The 20,123-nt window shown below is 42.7% G+C and overlaps 1 protein-coding gene across 1 annotated transcript; it reads right to left on the minus strand.

Annotated features, from left to right (window-relative positions):
* Positions 1–9,285: 9,285 nt before the first annotated feature.
* TEX48 (testis expressed 48) lies at positions 9,286–19,252 on the minus strand. The gene is given in 5 exon segments (XM_057499408.1): positions 9,286–11,012; positions 11,014–11,042; positions 12,167–12,295; positions 12,530–12,543; positions 14,319–19,252. Coding segments are annotated over 5 exon segments (564 nt in total). The 5' UTR covers positions 14,636–19,252; the 3' UTR covers positions 9,286–10,937.
* Positions 19,253–20,123: the final 871 nt, after the last annotated feature.

Consider the following 20,123-nt stretch of genomic DNA (forward strand, 5'->3'; position numbering starts at 1 on the left):
CCTCTCAGTGTCTCAGAGATGAGACACTTCTTCTGACTGCTGGACGGTATACCAATGTCACGCCTCTACTCTCCCTTCCACAAACGCTCCCTTCTAGTGTTTTACTCACTGCTCATAGAAATGGATAGAAACATTGAAATTCTGGACTTAACCCATTCTCCTTGGTGACTGCAATCTCAGAAGTTAACAGGAGAGGAGAAACCGCCACAGCGTCAAGAACATTGACATTCATTGAGCTTCTCGGGCAGGTCCTTTGGCCTCTGTGCATTCATTTAACTGTCATGTCTACCTCACAAGGCAGGACTTTGTCCCATTTTTCAGATGGTGGAACTGAGCTTCATAAACGTGACTTTCCCAGGTCTGATGGCCAAGAGGAGCAGCTGGAATTTTAAGGTAGTTTTGCCTGGTGCCGGGGCCTGTGCTGTCCATGGCCTCACCCTACAGGCAGCTCTAGGGAAAGAGAGATGTTCACATCCACCTTGTCCTCTGAGAGTTGATGGTAGGTAGTTATTAAATGAAAGAGCAGCATAGCTGTTTAAGAGCATACTTTTACTAAGATGAACTCAAGATGTAGTTCTTGCTGTACCTTACTGTGTAATTTAGAACAATTGAACCTCCTTGATCCTCAGTTTTCCTATCTGTAAAATGGGGATGGCAAAACCTACCCCAGAATGTAGTTGTGAGGATGGGTGACATAAAGCTGTGAAGTGCTTAGCATGGTGTCTGGCACATGGTAAATGCTTAATAATGACGGTGATGTAGGCAAGATGATGGCAGGGCCCGGGTACCAGTGCCCTCCTCTAGGTGAAAGCAGGGACCAAAGAAAAGGGCTTTTTGGTTTTCCAGAGGGCTGTGAACTTCAGGTTTCCAGGGACCCCTACAGCACTTCGACCTGAACAAGAAAGATCAACATAGTCCAAGGGTAAGGCTTCTGGAGCTGGAGGAGCCCTATAGGTCATCCAGCCCAGGTGTGAGGCTGGGACCCAGAAAGAGAAACGGTGGGGTCAAGGTAAGTTAGAGGTGGTGTCTGCTGCCTACCGCAGAGAGAAAAGGTGTCCAAGGAGAGATGGAGACATTGTCCTTTTTTTTTTTTTGCCTGTATAGTACCATTCAGTTTATTTATTTATTTATTTATTTTATTTATTTATTTTTTGAGAGGGCATCTCTCATATTTATTGATCAAATGGTTGTTAACAACAATAGAATTCTGTATAGGGGAGTCAATGCTCAATGCACAATCATTAATCCACCCCAAGCCTAATTCTCGTCAGTCTCCAATTTTCTGAAGCATAATGAACAAGTTCTTACATGGAGAACAAATTCTTACATAGTGAATAAGTTCTTACATGGTGAACAGTGCAAGGGCAGTCATCACAGAAACTTTCGGTTTTGATCACGCTTTATGAACTATAAACAATCAGGTCAAATATGAATATTCGTTTGATTTTTATACTTGATTTATATGTGGATCCCACATTTCTCCCTTTATTATTATTATTATTATTATTATTTTAATAAAATGCTGAAGTGGTAGGTAGATGTAAGATAAAGGTAGAAAACTTCATTTAGTGTTGTAAGAGAGCAAATGTAGATGATCAGGTGTGTGCCTGTAGACTATGTGTTAATCCAAGCTAGACAAGGGCAATAAAACATCCACGGATGCAGAAGATTTCTCTCAAAACAGGGGGTTGAGGTTCTAAGCCTCACCTCTGTTGATCCCCAATTTCTCACCTGATGGCGCCCCTGCGACTGTGCCTGTCTTAGGTTGTTCCTCCCTTGAGGAATCTTACCCGTCTCTGGCTAACCAGTCATCTTCCGGGGCCATACAGGGAAATGTAAAGTTGGTAAGTGAGAGAGAAGCCATATTGTTTGAAAAGGTTAGCTTTTTACTTCTTTGCAGATTTATGCCCTGTGGCTTCTATGCCCAGCATTTGTCTTGAGGTATCTTTACCACTTGGAGGAATTATGATACTCGGTAAATTCGATATGAGGCACGAATTCTATTTAAGGGTTGTAATTAGGGAGGAAGAAGAAAAGCTATAGAGGTAGCAGAAAGACAAAAACATGGGAAGATTGATTATTTCTTTGACATATCTTCTTGCAGAGTAACTTAAGCATGTATAGATTTTAAACTACTAATTAAATTGTGCACACACATTAACATAATAGGAATACAGTTACATAACCAAAGCAGATCTATAATTACCAGCCATCTCCAGTGAAACCAAGAAAACCAGTTAGGCATTTGTGAAAATTTGTCTATGATATGATGGATATTGTCCAACTGTACTTGAACAGTCTGAGAGAAATCAGACAAATTAAAACAGCCCATTCCTGGGAACTGTTCACATCCCATATGTTCTTTTAACAGTAGATAGTCTGTAGTTGTAAGATTTTGGAGTGCTACAACTTGCACTTCTCCTAATTCTTGGTTGAGTTCCAACAGTGTAGATCCAGTCAAATTTGTTGTTTTACTGTATGCACAGGTCAGCTTAGATATCTCCTTTTTCATTCCAATGGCAAGTCCAGGAACCAGTGGGATGAATGCAGCTACAACTGCAGCATTGCCTGAATCTTTGTTGAGGTTTTTTGGTGATCATCTTCTATTATGACTCTTCCAGAGAGTGCTGATGGAAGTTCTTCTTCATATTGTATATTAGTTCATTTTCTGGGTAGCCAAATTAGGCTTTGATCCTCTGTATAAACACAAACAGACCCTTTGCCCACACTTTGATCTGCCCTTTATACCATTGTGTAGAACTCATTGGAGGTCACCACACAGGAACTGCTTTTTTTTTTTTTTAAGAGAAAGGAATATTATCAGAAAAGTGTACCTCCATAGCCGATCATCTGACACCCTTTAAGTGATCCAAATTAAGGATATTTAAAGCATGCATTAATCATTGATTTACAGTTAGTTTTATCCTATCATGGAGTAATCCCCCTTTTCTTTCTTTTTTTTTTTGTTACCTTTAATCTACACTTACATGAAGAATATTATGTTTACTAGGCTCTCCCCTATACCAGATCTCTGCTATAAACCCCTTTACAGTCACTGTCCATCAGCATAGCTAAATGTTGCAGAATCACTACTTGTCTTCTCTGTGTTGTACAGCCCTCCCCTTTCTCCCCCCAATGCATGCTGATCTTAATACCCCCCTCCTTCCTCCCCCCCTTATCCCTCCCTACCCACCCATCCTCCCCAGTCCCTTTCCCTTTGGTACCTGTTAGTCCATTCATGGGTTCTGTGATTCCGCTGCTGTTTTGTTCCTTCAGTTTTTCCTTTGTTCTTATACTCCACAGATGAGTGAAATCATTTGGTATTTCTCTTTCTCCGCTTGGCTTATTTCACTGAGCATAATACCCTCCAGCTCCATCCATGTTGCTGCAAATGGTAGGATTTGCCCTCTTCTTATGGCTGAGTAGTATTCCATTGTGTATATGTACCACATCTTCTTTATCCATTCATCTACCAATGGACATTTAGGTTGCTTCCAATTCTTGGCTATTGTAAATAGTGCTGCGATAAACATAGGGGTGCATCGGTCTTTCTCAAACTTGATTGCTGCGTTCTTAGGGTAAATTCCTAGGAGTGGAATTTCTGGGTCAAATGGTAAGTCTGTTTTGAGCATGTTAATGAACCTCCATTCTGCTTTCCACAATGGTTGAACTAACTTACATTCCCACCAGCAGTGTAGGAGGGTTCCCCTTACTCCACAGCCTCGCCAACATTTGTTGTTGTTTGTCTTTTGGATGGCAGCCATCGTTACTGGTGTGAGGTGATACCTCATTGTAGTTTTAATTTGCATTTCTCGGATAATTAGTGATGTGGAGCATCTTTTCATGTGTCTGTTGGCCATCTGTGTTTCTTTTTTGGAGAACTGTCTGTTCAGTTCCTCTGCCCATTTTTTAATTGGATTATTTGATTTTTGTTTGTTGAGGTATGTGAGCTCTTTATATATTTTGGACGTCAAGCCTTTATCGGATCTGTCATTTACAAATATATTCTCCCATACTGTAGGGTTCCTTTTTGTTCTATTGATGGTGTCTTTTGCTGTACAGAAGCTTTTCAGCTTAATATAGTCCCACTTGTTCATTTTTGCTGTTGTTTTCTTTGCCCGGGGAGATATGTTCAAGAAGAGGTCACTCATGGTTATGTCTAAGAGGTTTTTGCCTATGTTTTTTTCCACGAGTTTAATGGTTTCATGGCTTACATTCAGGTCTTTGATCTATTTTGAATTTACTTTTGTATATGGGGTTAGACATTGGTCCAGTTTCATTCTCCTACATGTAGCTGTCCAGTTTTGCCAGCACCATCTGTTGAAGAAACTGTCATTTCTCCATTGTATGTCCATGGCTCCTTTATCAAATATTAATTGACCATATATGTTTGGGTTAATGTCTGGAGTCTCTAGTCTGTTCCATTGGTCTGTGACTCTGCTCTTGTGCCAGTACCAAATTGTCTTGATTACTATGGCTTTATAGTAGAGCTTGAAATTGGGGAGTGAGATCCCCCCTACTTTATTCTTCTTTCTCAGGATTGCTTTGGCTATTCGGGGTCTTTGGTGTTTCCATATGAATTTTTGAATTATTTGTTCCAGTTCATTGAGGAATGTTGCTGCTAATTTGATAGGGATTGCATCAAATCTGTATATTGCTTTGGGCAAGATGGCCATTTTGATGATATTAATTCTTCCTAGCCACGAGCATGGGATGAGTTTCCATTTGTTAGTGTCCCCTTAAATTTCTCTTAAGAGTGACTTGTAGTTTTCAGAGTATAGGTCATTCACTTCTTTGGTTAGATTTATTCCTAGGTATTTTATTCTTTTTGATGCAATTGTGAATGGAATTGTTTTCCTGATTTCTCTTTCTAGTGGTTCATTGTTAGTGTATAGGAAAGCTACAGATTTCTGTGTGTTAATTTTGTATCCTGCAACTTTGCTGTATTCCGATATCAGTTCTAGTAGTTTTGGGGTGGGGTCTTTAGGGATTTTTATGTACAATATCATGTCATCTGCAAATAGTGACAGTTTAACTTCTTCTTTACCAATCTGGATTCCTTGTATTTCTTTGTTTTGTCTGATTGCCATAGCTAGGACCTCCAGTACTATGTTAAATAGCAGTGGGGAGAGTGGGCATCCCTGTCTTGTTCCCAATCTCAGAGGAAAAGCTTTCAGCTTCTTGCTGTTCAGTATAATGTTGGCTCTGGGTTTATGATATATGGCCTTTATTATGTTGAGGTACTTGCCCTCTATTCCCATTTTGCTGAGAGTTTTTATCATGAATGGATGTTGAATTTTGTCAAATGCTTTTTCAGCGTCTATGGAGATGATCATGTTGTTTTTGTCTTTCTTTTTGTTGATGTGGTGGATGATGTTGATGGATTCTCGAATGATGTACCATCCTTGCATCCCTGGGATGAATCCCACTTGGTCATGGTGCATGATCTTTTTGATATACTTTTGAAATCAGTTTGCTAATATTTTATTAAGTATTTTTGCATCTACATTCATCAGGGATATTGGTCTGTGATTTTCTTTTTTGGAGGGGTCTTTGCCTGGTTTTGGTATTAGGGTGATATTGGCTTCATAGAATGAGTTTGGGAGTATTCCCTCCTCTTCTATTTTTTGGAAAACTTTAAGGAGAATGGGTATTATGTCTTCTCTGTGTGTCTGATAAAATTCCGACGTAAATCCGTCCGGCCCAGGTGTTTTGTTCTTGGGTAGTTTTTTGATTACCATTTCAATTTCTTTGCTCGTAATTGATTTGTTTAACTTTTGTGTTTCTTCCTTGGTCAGTCTTGGAAGGTTATATTTTTCTAGGAAGTTGTCCATTTCTTCTAGGTTTTCCAGCTTGTTGGCATATAGGTTTTCATAGTAGTCTTTAATAATTCTTTGTATTTCTGTGGAGTCTGTCGTGATTTTTCCATTCTCATTTCTGATTCTGTTGATTTGTGTTGATTCTCTTTTTCTCTTAATAAGTTTGGCTAGAGGCTTATCTATTTTGTTTATTTTCTCAAAGAACCAGCTCTTGGTTTCATTGATTTTTGCTATTGTTTTATTCTTCTCAATTTTGTTTATTTCTTCTCTGATCTTTATTATGTCCCTCCTTCTGGTGACTTTAGTCCTCATTTGTTCTTCTTTTTCCAATTTTGATAATTGTGATCTTAGACTATTCATTTGGGATTGTTCTTCCTTCTTCAAGTGTGCCTGGATCGCTATATACTTTCCTCTTAAGACCACTGTCGCTGCGTCCCACAGAAGTTGGGGCTTTGTGTTATTGTTGTCATTTGTTTCTATATATTCCTTGATCTCTTTTAATTTGTTCGTTGATCCATTGATTATTTAGGAGCATGTTGTTAAGCCTCCATGTGTTTGTGAGCCTTTTTGTTTTCTTTGTAGAATTTATTTCTAGTTTTATACCTTTGTGGTCTAAAAAATTGGTTGGTAGAATTTCAATATTTTGGATTTTGCTGAGGCTCTTTTTGTGGCCTAGTATGTGGTCTATTCTGGAGAATGTTCCATGTGTACTTGAGAAGAATGTATATCCTGTTGCTTTTGGATGTAGAGTTCTATAGATGTCTATTAGGTCCATCTGCTCTACTGTGTTGTTCAGTGCTTCTGTGTCCTTACTTATTTTCTGCCCGGTGGATCTATCCTTTGGGGTGAGTGGTGTGTTGAAGTCTCCTAAAATGAATGCATTGCAGTCTATTTCCCCCTTTAGTTCTGTTAGTATTTGTTTCACATATGCTGGTGCTCCTGTGTTGGGTGCATATATATTTAGAATGGTTATATCCTCTTGTTTGACTGAGCCCTTTATCATTATGTAGTGTCCTTCTTTATCTCTTGTTACTTTCTTTGTTTTGAAGTCTATTTTGTCTGATATTAGTACTGCAACCCCTGCTTTCTTCTCGCTGTTGTTTGCCTGAAATATGTTTTTCCATCCCTTGACTTTTACTCTGTACGTGTCTTTGGGTTTGAGGTGAGTTTCTTGTAAGCAGTATATAGATGGGTCTTGCTTTTTTATCCATTCTATTACTCTGTGTCTTTTGATTGGTGCATTCAGTCCATTTACATTTAGGGTGACTATTAAAAGATATGTACTTATTCCCATTGCAGGCTTTAAATTCGTGGTTACCAAAGGTTCAAGGTTAGCCTCTTTAGTATCTTACTGCCTAACTTAGCTCGCTTATTGAGGTGTTATATACACTGTCTGGAGATTCTTTTCTTCTCTCCCTTCTTGTTCCTCCTCCTCGATTCTTCATATGTTGGGTGTTTTGTGCTGTGCTCTTTCTAGGAGTGCTCCCATCTAGAGCAGTCCCTGTAAGATGTCCTGTAGAGGTGGTTTGTGGGAAGCAAATTCCCTCTGCCTTTGCTTGTCTGGGAATTGTTTAATCCTGCCATCATATTTAAATGATAGTCGTGCTGGATACAGTATCCTTGGTTCAAGGCCCTTCTGTTTCATTGCATTAAATATATCATGCCATTCTCTTCTGGCCTGTAGGGTTTCTGTCGAGAAGTCTGATGATAGCCTGATGGGTTTTCCTTTATAGGTGACCTTTTTCTCTCTAGCTGCCTTTAAAACTCTTTCCTTGTCCTTGATCTTTGCCATTTTAATTATTATGTGTCTTGGTGTTGTCCTCCTTGGATCCTTTCTGTTGGGGGTTCTGTGTATTTCCGTGGTCTGTTTGATTATTTCCTCCCCCAGTTTGGGGAAGTTTTCAGCAATTATTTCTTCCAAGATACTTTCCATCCCTTTTCCTCTCTCTTCTTCTTCTGGTACCCCTATAATAAGGATATTGTTCCTTTTGGATTGGTCACACAGTTCTCTTAATATTGTTTTATTCCTGTAGATCCTTTTATCTCTCTCTATGTCAGCTTCTATGCGTTCCTGTTCTCTGGTTTCAATTCCATCAATGGCCTCTTGCATCTTATCCATTCTGCTTATAAATCCTTCCAGAGTTTGTTTCATTTCTGTCATCTCCTTTCTGGCATCTGTGATCTCCCTCCGGACTTCATCCCTTAGCTCTTGCATATTTCTCTGCATCTCTGCCGGCATGTTTGTGATTTTTATTTTGAATTCTTTGTCAGGAAGACTGGTTAGGTCTGTCTCCTTCTCTGGTGTCTCTGTAATCTTTGTCTGCCTGTAGCTTTGCCTTTTCATGGTGATAGGAATAGTTTGCAGAACTGGGACGAGTGACGGCTGGAAGGACTTCCTTTCTTGTTGGTTTGTGGCCCTCCTCTCCTGGGAGAACAGCGGCCTCTAGTGGCTTGTGCTGCGCAGCTGCGCGCAGACAGGGCTTCTGCTTCCTGCCCGGCTGCTATGGAGTTAATCTCCGCTGTTGCTGTGGGCGTGGCCTGGCTCGGGCAGCTACTCCAAAATGGTGGAGTCGCATTGGAGGGGGAGCGGCTGGGAGGCTATTTATCTCCGTAAGGGGCCTCCCTGCTCCCTGCAGCCCAGGGGTTAGGGTGCCCAGAGATCCCCAGAGTCCCTACCCCTGGACTAAGTGTCCCACCCTGCCCCTTTAAGTCTTCCAAAAAGCACCTGCCAAAACAAAACAACCACAAAAAAAAAATTAAAAAATTAAAAAAAATAAAATTAAAAAATGTGTCTTATCTGCTAAGTAATAAAAAATGGTTTCTCATTTTTCTTTATTCTCCAGCGCCAGCCTCAGGCACCTGCTCACCAGTCTTGCTGCCCTGTTTCCCTAGTATTGGGGTCCCTATCCCTTTAAGACTTCCAAAAAGCACTCACCTCAACAAAACAACAACAACAACAACAACAAAAAGAAATGGCCACTTGCTTTTCTTATGTTCTCTGGTGCCAGGCCTCTGGTACCTGCTCACCGGTCTTGCTGCCCTGTTTCCCTAGTATCCAGTACCCCACGCATGCACTGTGTCTGCACTCTGGTCCGGATGGCTGGGGCTGGGTGCTCAGCAGTCCTGGGCTCCGTCTCCCTCCCGCTCTGCCTCCTCTTCTCCCGCCGGGAGTGGGGGGAGGGGCGCTAGGGTCCCGCCGGGCCGGGGTTTGTATCTTACCCCCTTCGCCAGGCGCTGGGTTCTCGCAGGTGTGGATGTGGTCTGGATGTTGTCCTGTGTCCTCTGGTCTTTATTCTAGGAAGGTTTGTGTTTGTTATATTTTCATAGATATATGTGGTTTTGGGAGGAGATTTCCGCTGCTCTACTCACGCGGCCATCTTGGCTCCGCCTCGACATTGTCCTTTTAAGTTCAGAAAAATTACCTCCACCTACTCTCAGGACAAGCCTTGTGCCTCACTCACCTGCAGCTGGCAGAGCAGAGAGGAGGCTGGCTGTGATGTCACGGAGCCAGGGAACCAGGGGATGCTGGGGACAGAGGGGTTTCACTGGGCCACCAAGGCAAGGAGGGAGGAGGGCGGAGGTCTGCTGGCGCTCTCTCCCATGGTCCTTCCCTCTGCATGATGCCATGCTGTCCGCCATGCCCATCAGGTCGGCTGAAGTGGTTCTGCCTCATGTGTCCCTTCTTCTGGGAATAGGCCAGCTGGGGCATGTCCTTCTCATGGGGGTCTTAGAGGTGGAGAGAGCACGCCCCAGCTGGTGTCTGGTGTCTTATCTGCTACGTTTCCATTGGTTAAAGCAAGTTACCTGATGGAGCCTAAAGTTAAGGGGAAGGGAAGTGCACTTCACCCAAAAAGTTATGACAAAGAAGGCTGGAGAACTGGGGCTAATATTTTGCTCTGCCACAAGTAGATTCCATTACTGTACCCATTTTACAAATGAGGAAACAGGCACAGAACAGTTATTAGGTATCTTGGCCAAGGTGACACACCTAGTAATTGGTAGAATGAGGATGGATCAGAGGCTGTGTCATTTTAAAGGTTCAGTGTTGATATTGTCAAATTGCTTTTAACACAGGTGGCACCAATTTAGTTCCTTCTTCACGAAGGAGGGTGGTGATGTAGCCTGCTGCTGGCACTGGTCCCTCCTTCTGCCTGGCCTCTGTGCTATGGCAGCAGAAACCTGCCACACAGATGGGCTGCAGAGATTTTCCCCACATGATTAGATGGGACCCACTCATATAACTGGGAATTATCTACTTATCTCAAGGTTAGCTGACCAGAAACCTTAAATGTATGTGTCCTTAATCCCCTTCTGCTATGAGAGGTGACATAGTCACAGGTTCTGGGGAATAGGACAAAGACTTCCTGGGGGGCCATTATTCTGCCTACAACAGTCCTTAAACACTTTTATCAAGAAAATAAAAGGATGAAATAAGTTCCCAATTCAAAAAGCTGGAAAAAAAATGTAATCAAAAGAACGTACAAGAAAAGGCAGTATTAAGAGTTAAAAACAGCAATTACTGGAGTATAGAAAAACTATGGATCTAATTAATAATCTATAATTTTGGAAAAAGGACATACTATGTTAGGTAAAAGGGATAAAGCACAAAATAAGATTAAGAGAAATAAGGGGGACATAATCACTAAGAAATTTAAAAACTCTTGAGTACTTGATATACCTTTATGAGTGTGATTAAAAGGTGAATAGGAGTTCTTTGAGCTATTCTTGCAACTTTTTAGTAAGTTTGAAATTGTTTCACAATTTACAAAAAAGCTATCTGAAAGGTTTAAAAATTTTGTTTTAGGTAAGTTAGATGTGACAATATATTTAAAAATGACAAGATATTATTTGGAAGAGATACTCCCTGGTAAAGGGGAAGGGAAAAGAGGAGAGACACAGTCCTGTGATATCACCAGGGACTTTAATCAGAGGCAGCTCACCCCACAGTGGCTTTTTCAGAAGCTGAAGTGACTCTTGCTGGTGGCACAGGGGTGGTTCAGACATCTCCTCCGGGGGAGTTTCCGAATCAGTCTTCATGGTCCCTGTTCACTGCCATCTTCATCCTGGGGACACTCCAGCAGTCTTGGAGACCTGTGTGGGGTCTGCCAACGAGAATGCTCAGGGTCTCCTGAAGAGGCATGGCTGGAATGGCCAGTGATTCTGGGAGTAGCAGTTTAGATTTCTCTTGTAAAAAACCTCTTTGAGAAGCATATGTATTCAGATCTAGAAAAAAAAAAGAGGAGGAAGTTGCGATGCTGGGAAAAGGTTGTGATGACTGAGCCTGAATGGACTGTCCTGCTCGCTTCCATCCCTGATCATGGTCCGATTCTGGAATGCTGTGTGAGCCACGTGGACCCCGGCTTGGGACGTGGGAGCCCTTTGTGATGGAGACAGGTTTCTGCAGTAGGGTCTGTGTTGGTGCTTCATGGGTGCGTTCAGGGATGGTGGGTGTCTTGCAAAGAGCTGTAGCATGGAAGGTAAGAGAATTGGGCCCATCCTGGTTCTAACGCTCGCCTCACTCCCAGTGGACTTTTTGGAAGTCCCTTCCTCTATGCAGTGAGATGAGGGGAGGGGAGGAGGAGGCTTCAGAGAAGCTAGTGGGGCTCCTAGCCACCCCCCCATCCAAGTATGGGTGGACCCCTTTGATCTTTTATAGCAATCTGACTTTGTGTGAGATTGGTTTGCAAGGAGGGTTTAGCTGTTTTGAGAATTCTGAAATGACTCGGCTGGGTGATCCTTGGCTTTCAGTAGCCACCTCATGGGTGGCTGTGAGCCGTGTGAGGTTGCCCAGGCCTAGCATCAGTGCCAGCCAAGTGGCTGCATTTCTTCTTCCTGGACCCTGTCCACTGTCCTGGACTGGGCTCCTGCCCTTCCACGGCATTTTGTCCACACTGAACTACGCTCAGTCCACGCACATATTCTGGCATTGTTAACTTGCCAAGCACCTGGCTGAATTTGGGGGAACAAGACTGATGTGGTCCCTGTCCTTTAGGAAATAACTAGTGGCCAAAGCAGACATTAATCAATCACTCAAGTACATATATATATATATATATAAAACAGTGCTGCGAGAGCTTAGAAGAAAAGTATGTGTGTATGTTCTACCCTCCCAGATCTGCTGCTCCCCATGTAATTCCTAGCTCAGATCAAGCAGGCCGGTCTTGGACCCCTGGACTCTTTCCAGTGTGTTCTAGAAAATAACTGCACTTCCTAGTGAGAGTGGTCCTCTCTCCTGTCACCCTGTCATCTGACTTAGCTCAGACATCAATGTGGTTTGGTCATCAGAATAAGGACCCTAACTGGGGAGTTCCTGGCTATTAGTGTTAGGACCCCAGTTTAGGACTCACCTTCAAGTTCATTGCCACTAGGAGAGGAAGCTGTCTTTTCTGGATGCATCAGAGGTTGTCCCGAAGGCAGGCGGGAGGCTGCATTAGTGTGCTCGGAATTGTGTCTGCCAAGTTCATCCTTCTGCAAACCTGGCAATGATAATTCCATACAGTCATGTGGGGAGGCTCAGAGGAGATGAGGGAAGTGAAGGTGTTTTTCCAACTTGGAAGTGGTGCGCACAGGCCAGTGGTGGGGACTATCTGAATCTACCTTCTCCTGTCTTCAGACTACTCCCCCTCATAAGCAGGTGCTTGATTCAAAATATGTATTCTTTTCAAATCACAAAACTTACCTTGTTTCCTGTTTATAATTGCAATGCATACCTATTGTAGAAAAGCTAGGAAATATTGAAGAATAAGAAGTAGGAAAAAAAATGCCTTCGACACCTCCTCCCCTGAGATATTATCAAAGTTCCAGTCTTTTCCATGCACGCTTTTACATAGTTCATCACATCCTATATATTATGTATGCATTTTACTTTTACCTTATACATTATATCACAAATATTTTTCTCATGTTACTACATTTTAAGAAATAATAGTTGTGTAATACTCTATTTTGTGGTTAATTCAAGATTTATTTAACCAATGTTCTATTGTTGGGTGTTTGGACTTGAAATTTCACTGCTATAAAGATTGTTATGAAGATCATTGGTGTATATAAGGTCTTGTTTTTATTTACTTCTAAATTCTTAGAAGTATAACATGGGATTTTGTGAACAGGCTGAGCTGTGTTCTGTAATAGAGTTGAAGCTTTCTTCTTCACTAGTTGCGTAGCAAATTGCTTCATCTCTCTCTGCCTGTTTTCAGCCCTGCAAAGTGATACATCCATTTTGGATAGTCATGTCTGCTTCTTAGAGTCATGGCAGGGATTAAATAATATCACTTCCCTAGTGTGTAAGCTCTGAAACAGTAGGGGATTTATCTGATCACACCTAGGGCCCTAGTACCTAGACAGAGCCTTGCATGTAAAAGGGGCTCAGTAATTATCACTATTATTATCTTACAAAAAGGGACTGACATTTTGAAGGCTCTTGGCTTATACTGTGACATTATTTCCAGGGGGAGTATTTTCAAGACCCTCACTATAGATTTCTGGCAGAAATGCCATGAAAATATTTTCCCTGCCATTAAACCGTCTCCATCTCTTAGTGGGGACTGTGCCAGATGCCTGAACAACTTCCCTGCCTCCCCACCCCCTGACCAGTGCCTGCTGCCCCACTGTTGCCTGTCCTCCTGGCTTTGCTGATCTTGGCAGTAATGCTTCAGTTTTTTTTTTTCTGTTTGAAATTGCTCACTTTGACCCTCAGTCTTCTCCACTATGATTTTGTGTCCTTGGTCATCAAGAGGGATGTGATCACAAACCGAAGGCCAGGGTACTTTCTGTTTCTCTCTTCCCTTGACAGGGCAGACTTGGGAGCCACGGGTACAGATACCCTCTCTAAAGATGGAAAAGGGATGGCTGGTGTGCACTAGACTTTGCTTGAGCAGGAAATACAGTTTCATTTAGTAAACTATTGAGATTTCAAGGCTCATTTGTGTCAACTGCAGAGCCTATTCTATTCTAACTAATACCCATATATAGTTTCCATTTGTGGAGTGCCTATTTTGTACCAGGCCCTGTGCTAGGTGCTTATATATCTTACCTTATTTAATCTCCCCAATGGTCCTGAAAAATAATATATTATGAATATGCCTGTTTTATAGGTAAGGACACTGAAGCTCAGAGTGACATGTTGAGTGACTTGCCCAATTCAGGGCAGAGCTGATTTCAACTAACCACAACCCCAAAGGATCTTAACCACTATCTTTAGAGTCTTTAGGCAGGTGCTTCTCAAATTAGAATGTACATTCAGATTTACCTGGGGGATGATAAAATGCAGGTTCTGATTCAGTAGGTCTGGAGTGGGATCTGAAAGTGCATGCCTAACAAGCTCTCAGGTGATTGTAAATATTGCTGGCCCACTGATCATACTTTAAGTAGCAAGACTTTAAGCCCCATTATTTATTGGTTTGGGTACTTAGCCATCAAATGCTCGCCTCGTTTTAGGTTGGAATTATTACTCAAAAGCTGAAGGAAATCTGAGTGTATCTCAGCAGAGGAGGCATGAGCTAAATGAGGTCTGGAGAGGCCAGGCAGGGTGTTCTCATCTGGTACCTACTGCCAGTCGATGGCTGATGCTCTTGGGTTTGACTGGGGTTCTTGGAGTCACCCATGGCCTGGGGGTCCTTGCAGTCTCTGCAGCATGAACAGAATATCTTCGAGGCCAGGCTTTGGTGGACTGTTGTAGGAGGTAAAGGAATGCCACGTGTTCTGGGACTTGAATTCCAGTTGTCCTTTGGAAGTTTCTGTGATGGTGGCTGTATGGGGCTCGCCTGTTCCCAGGTGTAAAAACTCTCTCCTCTCCTAGGTCTTCTGTAGCTCCCCATGGCCAGCAGGTCCAGGCCCTTCTGCTTTGGTTGCCCTCTCAAGACTATTTTTCCTATTCTTCACAAAATTTTCTTACCCATGGAAAGTAATTGAAATCTCTACTCTGCTGGCTTTGCTTGTTGGGGGGTCTCATTGAATCAGCTGATCTTGAATTCAGGGTCCAGTTCCCTGGGCAGATCCATTGCCTAAATAAACTTAAGACTGTGACTAAAAAATCCCAGTCCTTTACCTGGATTCACACTCCACATCGGATCCCAATACAGTAAAACCCCAGAAATGCACATAAACATGGTCAGTTTTTAGATAGATCTGAGTTCTACCCCTTTTCTAGGTGCATGTTCTTGGGTAGATTCCTTAATCTTCTTTGAACCTCACTTTTATTGTGCAGAAATGGGAGCAAAGTGCCTGCTTTGCAGAAGTAAAGGGTTAAATATATGGAAAATGACCCCTGTGGGGCTAGGTACACACTAAATGCCCAGTCAATGATCGTTCCATCTCCCTCCCCTTTCTTCTCTTCATGTGGCTTCTCGGCTCCGAATTACTCCCGCTGGTCCAGGTCCCTGAGAACATGGTCATGAAGCACGCTAACTTGTTGTGGGCTTTGGGTAAGTCCAAGTTCGTCTCTGTGTCTCAGGCTCAGTAGTAAGGGGAAATTAGGCGAGATGAGCTCTTCAAGCATCTTTCCAGTTCTGAGGATCCAGAATTAGAAAGCCTTGTTTTAGTTCCAAACTCCTTCCTTTGTCTCTGGATGTTTGCTGTTCTCAGTCCCTTTCCTGAGGCAAGACCCCCTTCATGATGTGCATGGCCTCGCTCTTCGGCACTTGCTTCTCACTTTCTCTACTGCTTTATCCTGGTCCCAGCCACCATCATCTCTTGACTGAATTAAGGCAATGGCCTCCTAAGTGATCTCCCTATTTCTTTTACCCTTGACCTCTTAATAATACGAAATCTTTAACTTCCTGCACATAAGTTCTTCAATATAGCGCAATTTATGTATTGTAGCTAGACACAGCCAGTGGACTATACACTAGACATATACAGCTGTCCCCATTGTGCGGGATCCTTGGACCACGAAGGGTGCTTACTCGCTGGGTCCATTTGGCCCTCCTCTCCAATAGTCTTTTGGATTTCCTCCCAAATGAGTTTTCAACATGACGTGAGCGCTAGAGTATTTTCATGTAACTCTTAATGAATTCATTTTATTTTCTTAGGATTTCTAAACAGTAGACATTTATATAAAGCAATTGGATTTTTTTTTGTTTTGGAGGCACCTTTTAGCAACTATGCTTGCTGTTAGCATGCATATTCTGCTGCTTGCTTTAGGTTCAATGTTTGTCATCTACTTAAACTCTTTGCCCTGTGGGGTTTTGCTTTGTTCTAGACTGTCTCTTATATGCTGAATGTAGAAGGAAGGAATAGATAGAAACAGAGGTCTGGCAAGCTTCCGCCGCAAGTCATCCCTGAGAACTAGTGGTTGGAGATCTGTTAGACTGGTGATCAATTTGTATGAAGGTCATTGCCAAAACATTGCCTTGGGTCTCTCCAAATCTTCCTGAGCACATGTTCTGTCTCCTTAAATCAATGAAAGAAGGTTGCTTTATTCAGTCTATATTCTGAAGTCAGTGATTTGCAGGCCATTGATCATGTGGAGTCTGTCTGGCTCTCCTTGGCCAAGGAATTCAAGACACCACACATTAAGTACAAATTTTGGACTGCCTGTAGTATATTCTTCCTGTTTGTCATGGTCTTGTCTACATTAAAGTTGATGCCTCTTCCTGGAAAAATTCCTGCCTCGTATATATACTCTCATTATATGTACTCTCGTGTGCTTATCTTAATAGGCGGAAAATTTTCACTGGATGTCTTAGAATTACAATAGCCATTATGTCAAAAATAAGAGATGTAAGAAGGGCTCTAGAAAAGAGGGAAGGCAAAAACCCCAACCACTCAGTAGAGAGCTTCTTTGATTGGTATACTCCGGCCTCAGGAAAAAAAAAAGAGAAAGATCTTACTCCTACTCAAACCTTCTGAAACCTACTTTCTTTGCATCTCCTTTTCTCTCCCCACCCAGCTTTATCTTTACCACCCACTGACACTCTTTCTATTGTGAATGCCTTTCTTCATGGGGCAATTCTCTAGAAAAGAACAATCAACATTGCACGGTATCTTCTTAAAACTGCTAAACCAGAAAATGGGTCAGCAGGTTGAATGAACCCTGGGTAAGAGTTGACTCAAGGGCAAAAATTTTAAATGATGCCAAATTTCAGAAAGACAGAAAGCTGCTGTATAATTCAGGAATCTGTTAATTATTCTGTTACTTATTGCCCTGGACTATCACATTTATACCAATTAGTTCATTTAATTGTTGACCTTCAAAAATGGGGAAAAAATGGTTAAAAGTGGCAGGATGAGAAGACCAGAAGATTTAAATAAACCACCTACACATAATTCAAAAAAGTGGACTTGACACGGTAAGAAAAATAGAAAACACACCATATTTTGAAAGAGTTGAAAAACTCTTTCAAAAGCCTTTCTCTTAAGGAGAGCTTGGGCAAAGATTCAAAATGGCAAACAAAATCCAGTTGAATGGACTTCAGGATACTTTCAAGGAACTTGTAGGTAGACCAACAGCTCAAGTAAAGGGAGCCTTTTCTTCTCTTTTGGCCAAGGGCTCAGACCTGACATAATGGACTGAAATAAATTGGAATGGGAAATGTCAACTTAGATCTCCTGATCATCTCCAAAGAGGCCTAAACAATTAGCTAGAAATCCAAATAACCTTTTGGCCTCTTGGGTGAAACAAATGGCTCCTGAAATGAAAACAGGGACCAAAAGTCTGTTATTAAAGGATGTGGAAGCCTGTGGATAAAGACACTTGTATCTACTGTGAGCAACAAGACGATTGGAAGTACTCATGTTTCATAATGACAGAAGGACAGCTGTCCAAATCTGTCTGGTGAGGCCACTCTGAGGAGACCTTAGCACTCAACACTTTCTTATCCTCTCTCTCAACTCCCAAGGAGAATTGCCAATAAGTAAAGATGGACAACAGCAATGACATGATTTGTTTCTTGTGTGGAAATCAGACTCTTCAGTGCCAAGTAGGAAAGACTGGGTGGTTCTGTGTGATGGATACATGGCCCATTCCCAGTGTATGACCTCCCAAACACCCACAGGGGGCTGAATCTTCTCACACAGGCTTGGAAGGAGTGAAACCTTCCTGGAGACTATTGATACCAATAGAAGCAGCAGATTTTGGAGAAAACTGAGCCCTCCGTGGGTGCTGCACAACTCCAGGTGCCCATTTTCCCTCACCTTGGCTGACACAGTGAATAAATACAGCCCCCACCCTGGGGTGCCACCGGCCAAGTGACAATCCTTAAGTTCAAATAATTTTGGGTAACAGAATGCCTTTGGATTTTATTTTAACCAACCACAATTGCTAGTAACTCATTTGGTACCTGGATTAATACCACAGAGGAGGTTAACTTAAATCTAACCCCATAGAAAAGGCAACCTGGCTGTCAAAAGTAGACCTGGGCAATCATTCGAAATTTATTTTCTTGGTCATGCCTGGGAAATCATAGGTCACGATTCTGGTGTGTCCTCTGGATCCTCCTTAAAATACTTGTAATTATCACTGCTTGCCTCACAGTCATGGAGGCTGTTGTCCAGAGAGTATAGAGTACTTTTACTTATGCAGTTCTGGGCCCAACATACAGTTCCACAGGTGACTCAAAGACAAAAATAAGAAGACACCAGGCTGGCTGATGCTCAAACTGAACATCAGATGTCTGTAAGAGGCAAAAGGGAAGTGGGCCTTCAAGGAAAGCTGACAGAAGTAGTGAAGATCTGGACAATTCTGAGGGTCTCTTCTGCAACTTTGGGTGAGGGAGAATGGGAAGGGGGGCCTAAGAATAAAAGAAGGTCCCCCACCCCTACGTGAAGACCAGCTGACTGCTCTGCAGCCATGCCTATAGGTAATCTCCAGAATCTCTTCTGAACCCATTTAATCTATTAGTGAAACTTGGCCTTGGTGACCATTCTTCCGAAAGTAAGAGACACATGGCAGTAGTTACACGTTCACAGCTGATGGTCCACCATTCCTAAGCATCGTCTGAAATATCACCTGGCCTCACACTCAGCACCTCCCTGAGCCATTGCATGTCAGCCACTGGCTTTGCTCGGAGACTTAGTCATACAAGCATGGTTCTCCCTTGTTAACCAGAGATACATTCAGTTTCTGTTGCACGTGGTGAAAGGTGGGCTCCTCCTCCAAAGCAGCTTGCATGTATGCAAGTATCTGGGAGATCATCCTGGGTGCAGGGTAGCAGGGATTTAAATACAGGCTTGTCTGCAGGTAGTGCTGTTTTCCTTATCTTTCCACCCCACAGTTTCATGAGAAAAAAGGGGAGTAGAACCACTTGCCCCTCTAAGTGTTGGTAGCAAAGAATTTTGAACTTTTGAACCCTCATCAGAAATGGAAAGGCTCCTCGGGTGGCAGCGTAGCAGTTACCAGCACATACATACATGCATAAATACATACATACACACACACATACATACATACATACATACTTTCTCTCTCTTTCCTCCCTCCCTTCCTCCTTCCTTCCTTCCTTCCTTCCTTCCTCCCTTCCTTCCTTCCTTCTTCCTTGTTTATTAAGGTATTATTGATATGCACTCTTATGAAGGTTTCACATGAAAAAACAATGTGGTTACTACATTTATCCATATTATCAAGTCCCCACCCATACCCCAATGCAGGCACTGTCCATCAGTGCAGCAAGATGCCACAGATTCACCCTGTGCCTTCTCTGTGCTACGCTGTTTTCCCTGTGATCCCCCCACACCATGTGTACTAAACAATACCCCTCAATCCCCTTCTCCCTCCCTCCCCACCAGCCTTCCCACACTCCTCCCCTTTGGTAACCACTAGTTCCTTCTTGGAGTCTCTACCAGCACATTCTTTGGGGTATAAATCTTAATGATTTACTACTTATTACTATGAAATTCAGGAGAATTGCATAATTTTCCTGAACCTCAGTGTTGATTATCTGTGAAATGGGGATGGCTATAATAATATCTACTGTAGAAGGCGCCTGAGAGGATTGAATAATGATGGAAAGTGCATAGCATGGCTGCCTGGCACCTTGCAAGGCTCAAAAAACCTATATGCTGAAGCTGATGGAAATGTGGAGTTGATGCTGACTGGCCTGGGTGGGGTGAGGTGTTTCCTGCACTACCAGTGCCGTCCTCTAGGAGGAAGCAGGAACCAAAGAAAAGGGCCTTTGGATTCTCCCCGGGGGGTTTGTGAACTTCAGTCTCCTGTGATTCCATCAGCACTTCCACTTGAACAGGAAAGATCAACATGGTCCAGAGGGAAGGCTTCTGGAGCTGGAAGAGCCCTTAGGCGTCATCCAGCCCGGGTGTGAGGCTGGGACCCAGAGAGAGAAATGGTGGGGTCAAGGTTAAGTTAGAGGTGGC

This window comes from Manis pentadactyla, chromosome 3, assembly GCF_030020395.1.
Source record: "Manis pentadactyla isolate mManPen7 chromosome 3, mManPen7.hap1, whole genome shotgun sequence".
Lineage (NCBI taxonomy): Eukaryota > Metazoa > Chordata > Mammalia > Pholidota > Manidae > Manis > Manis pentadactyla.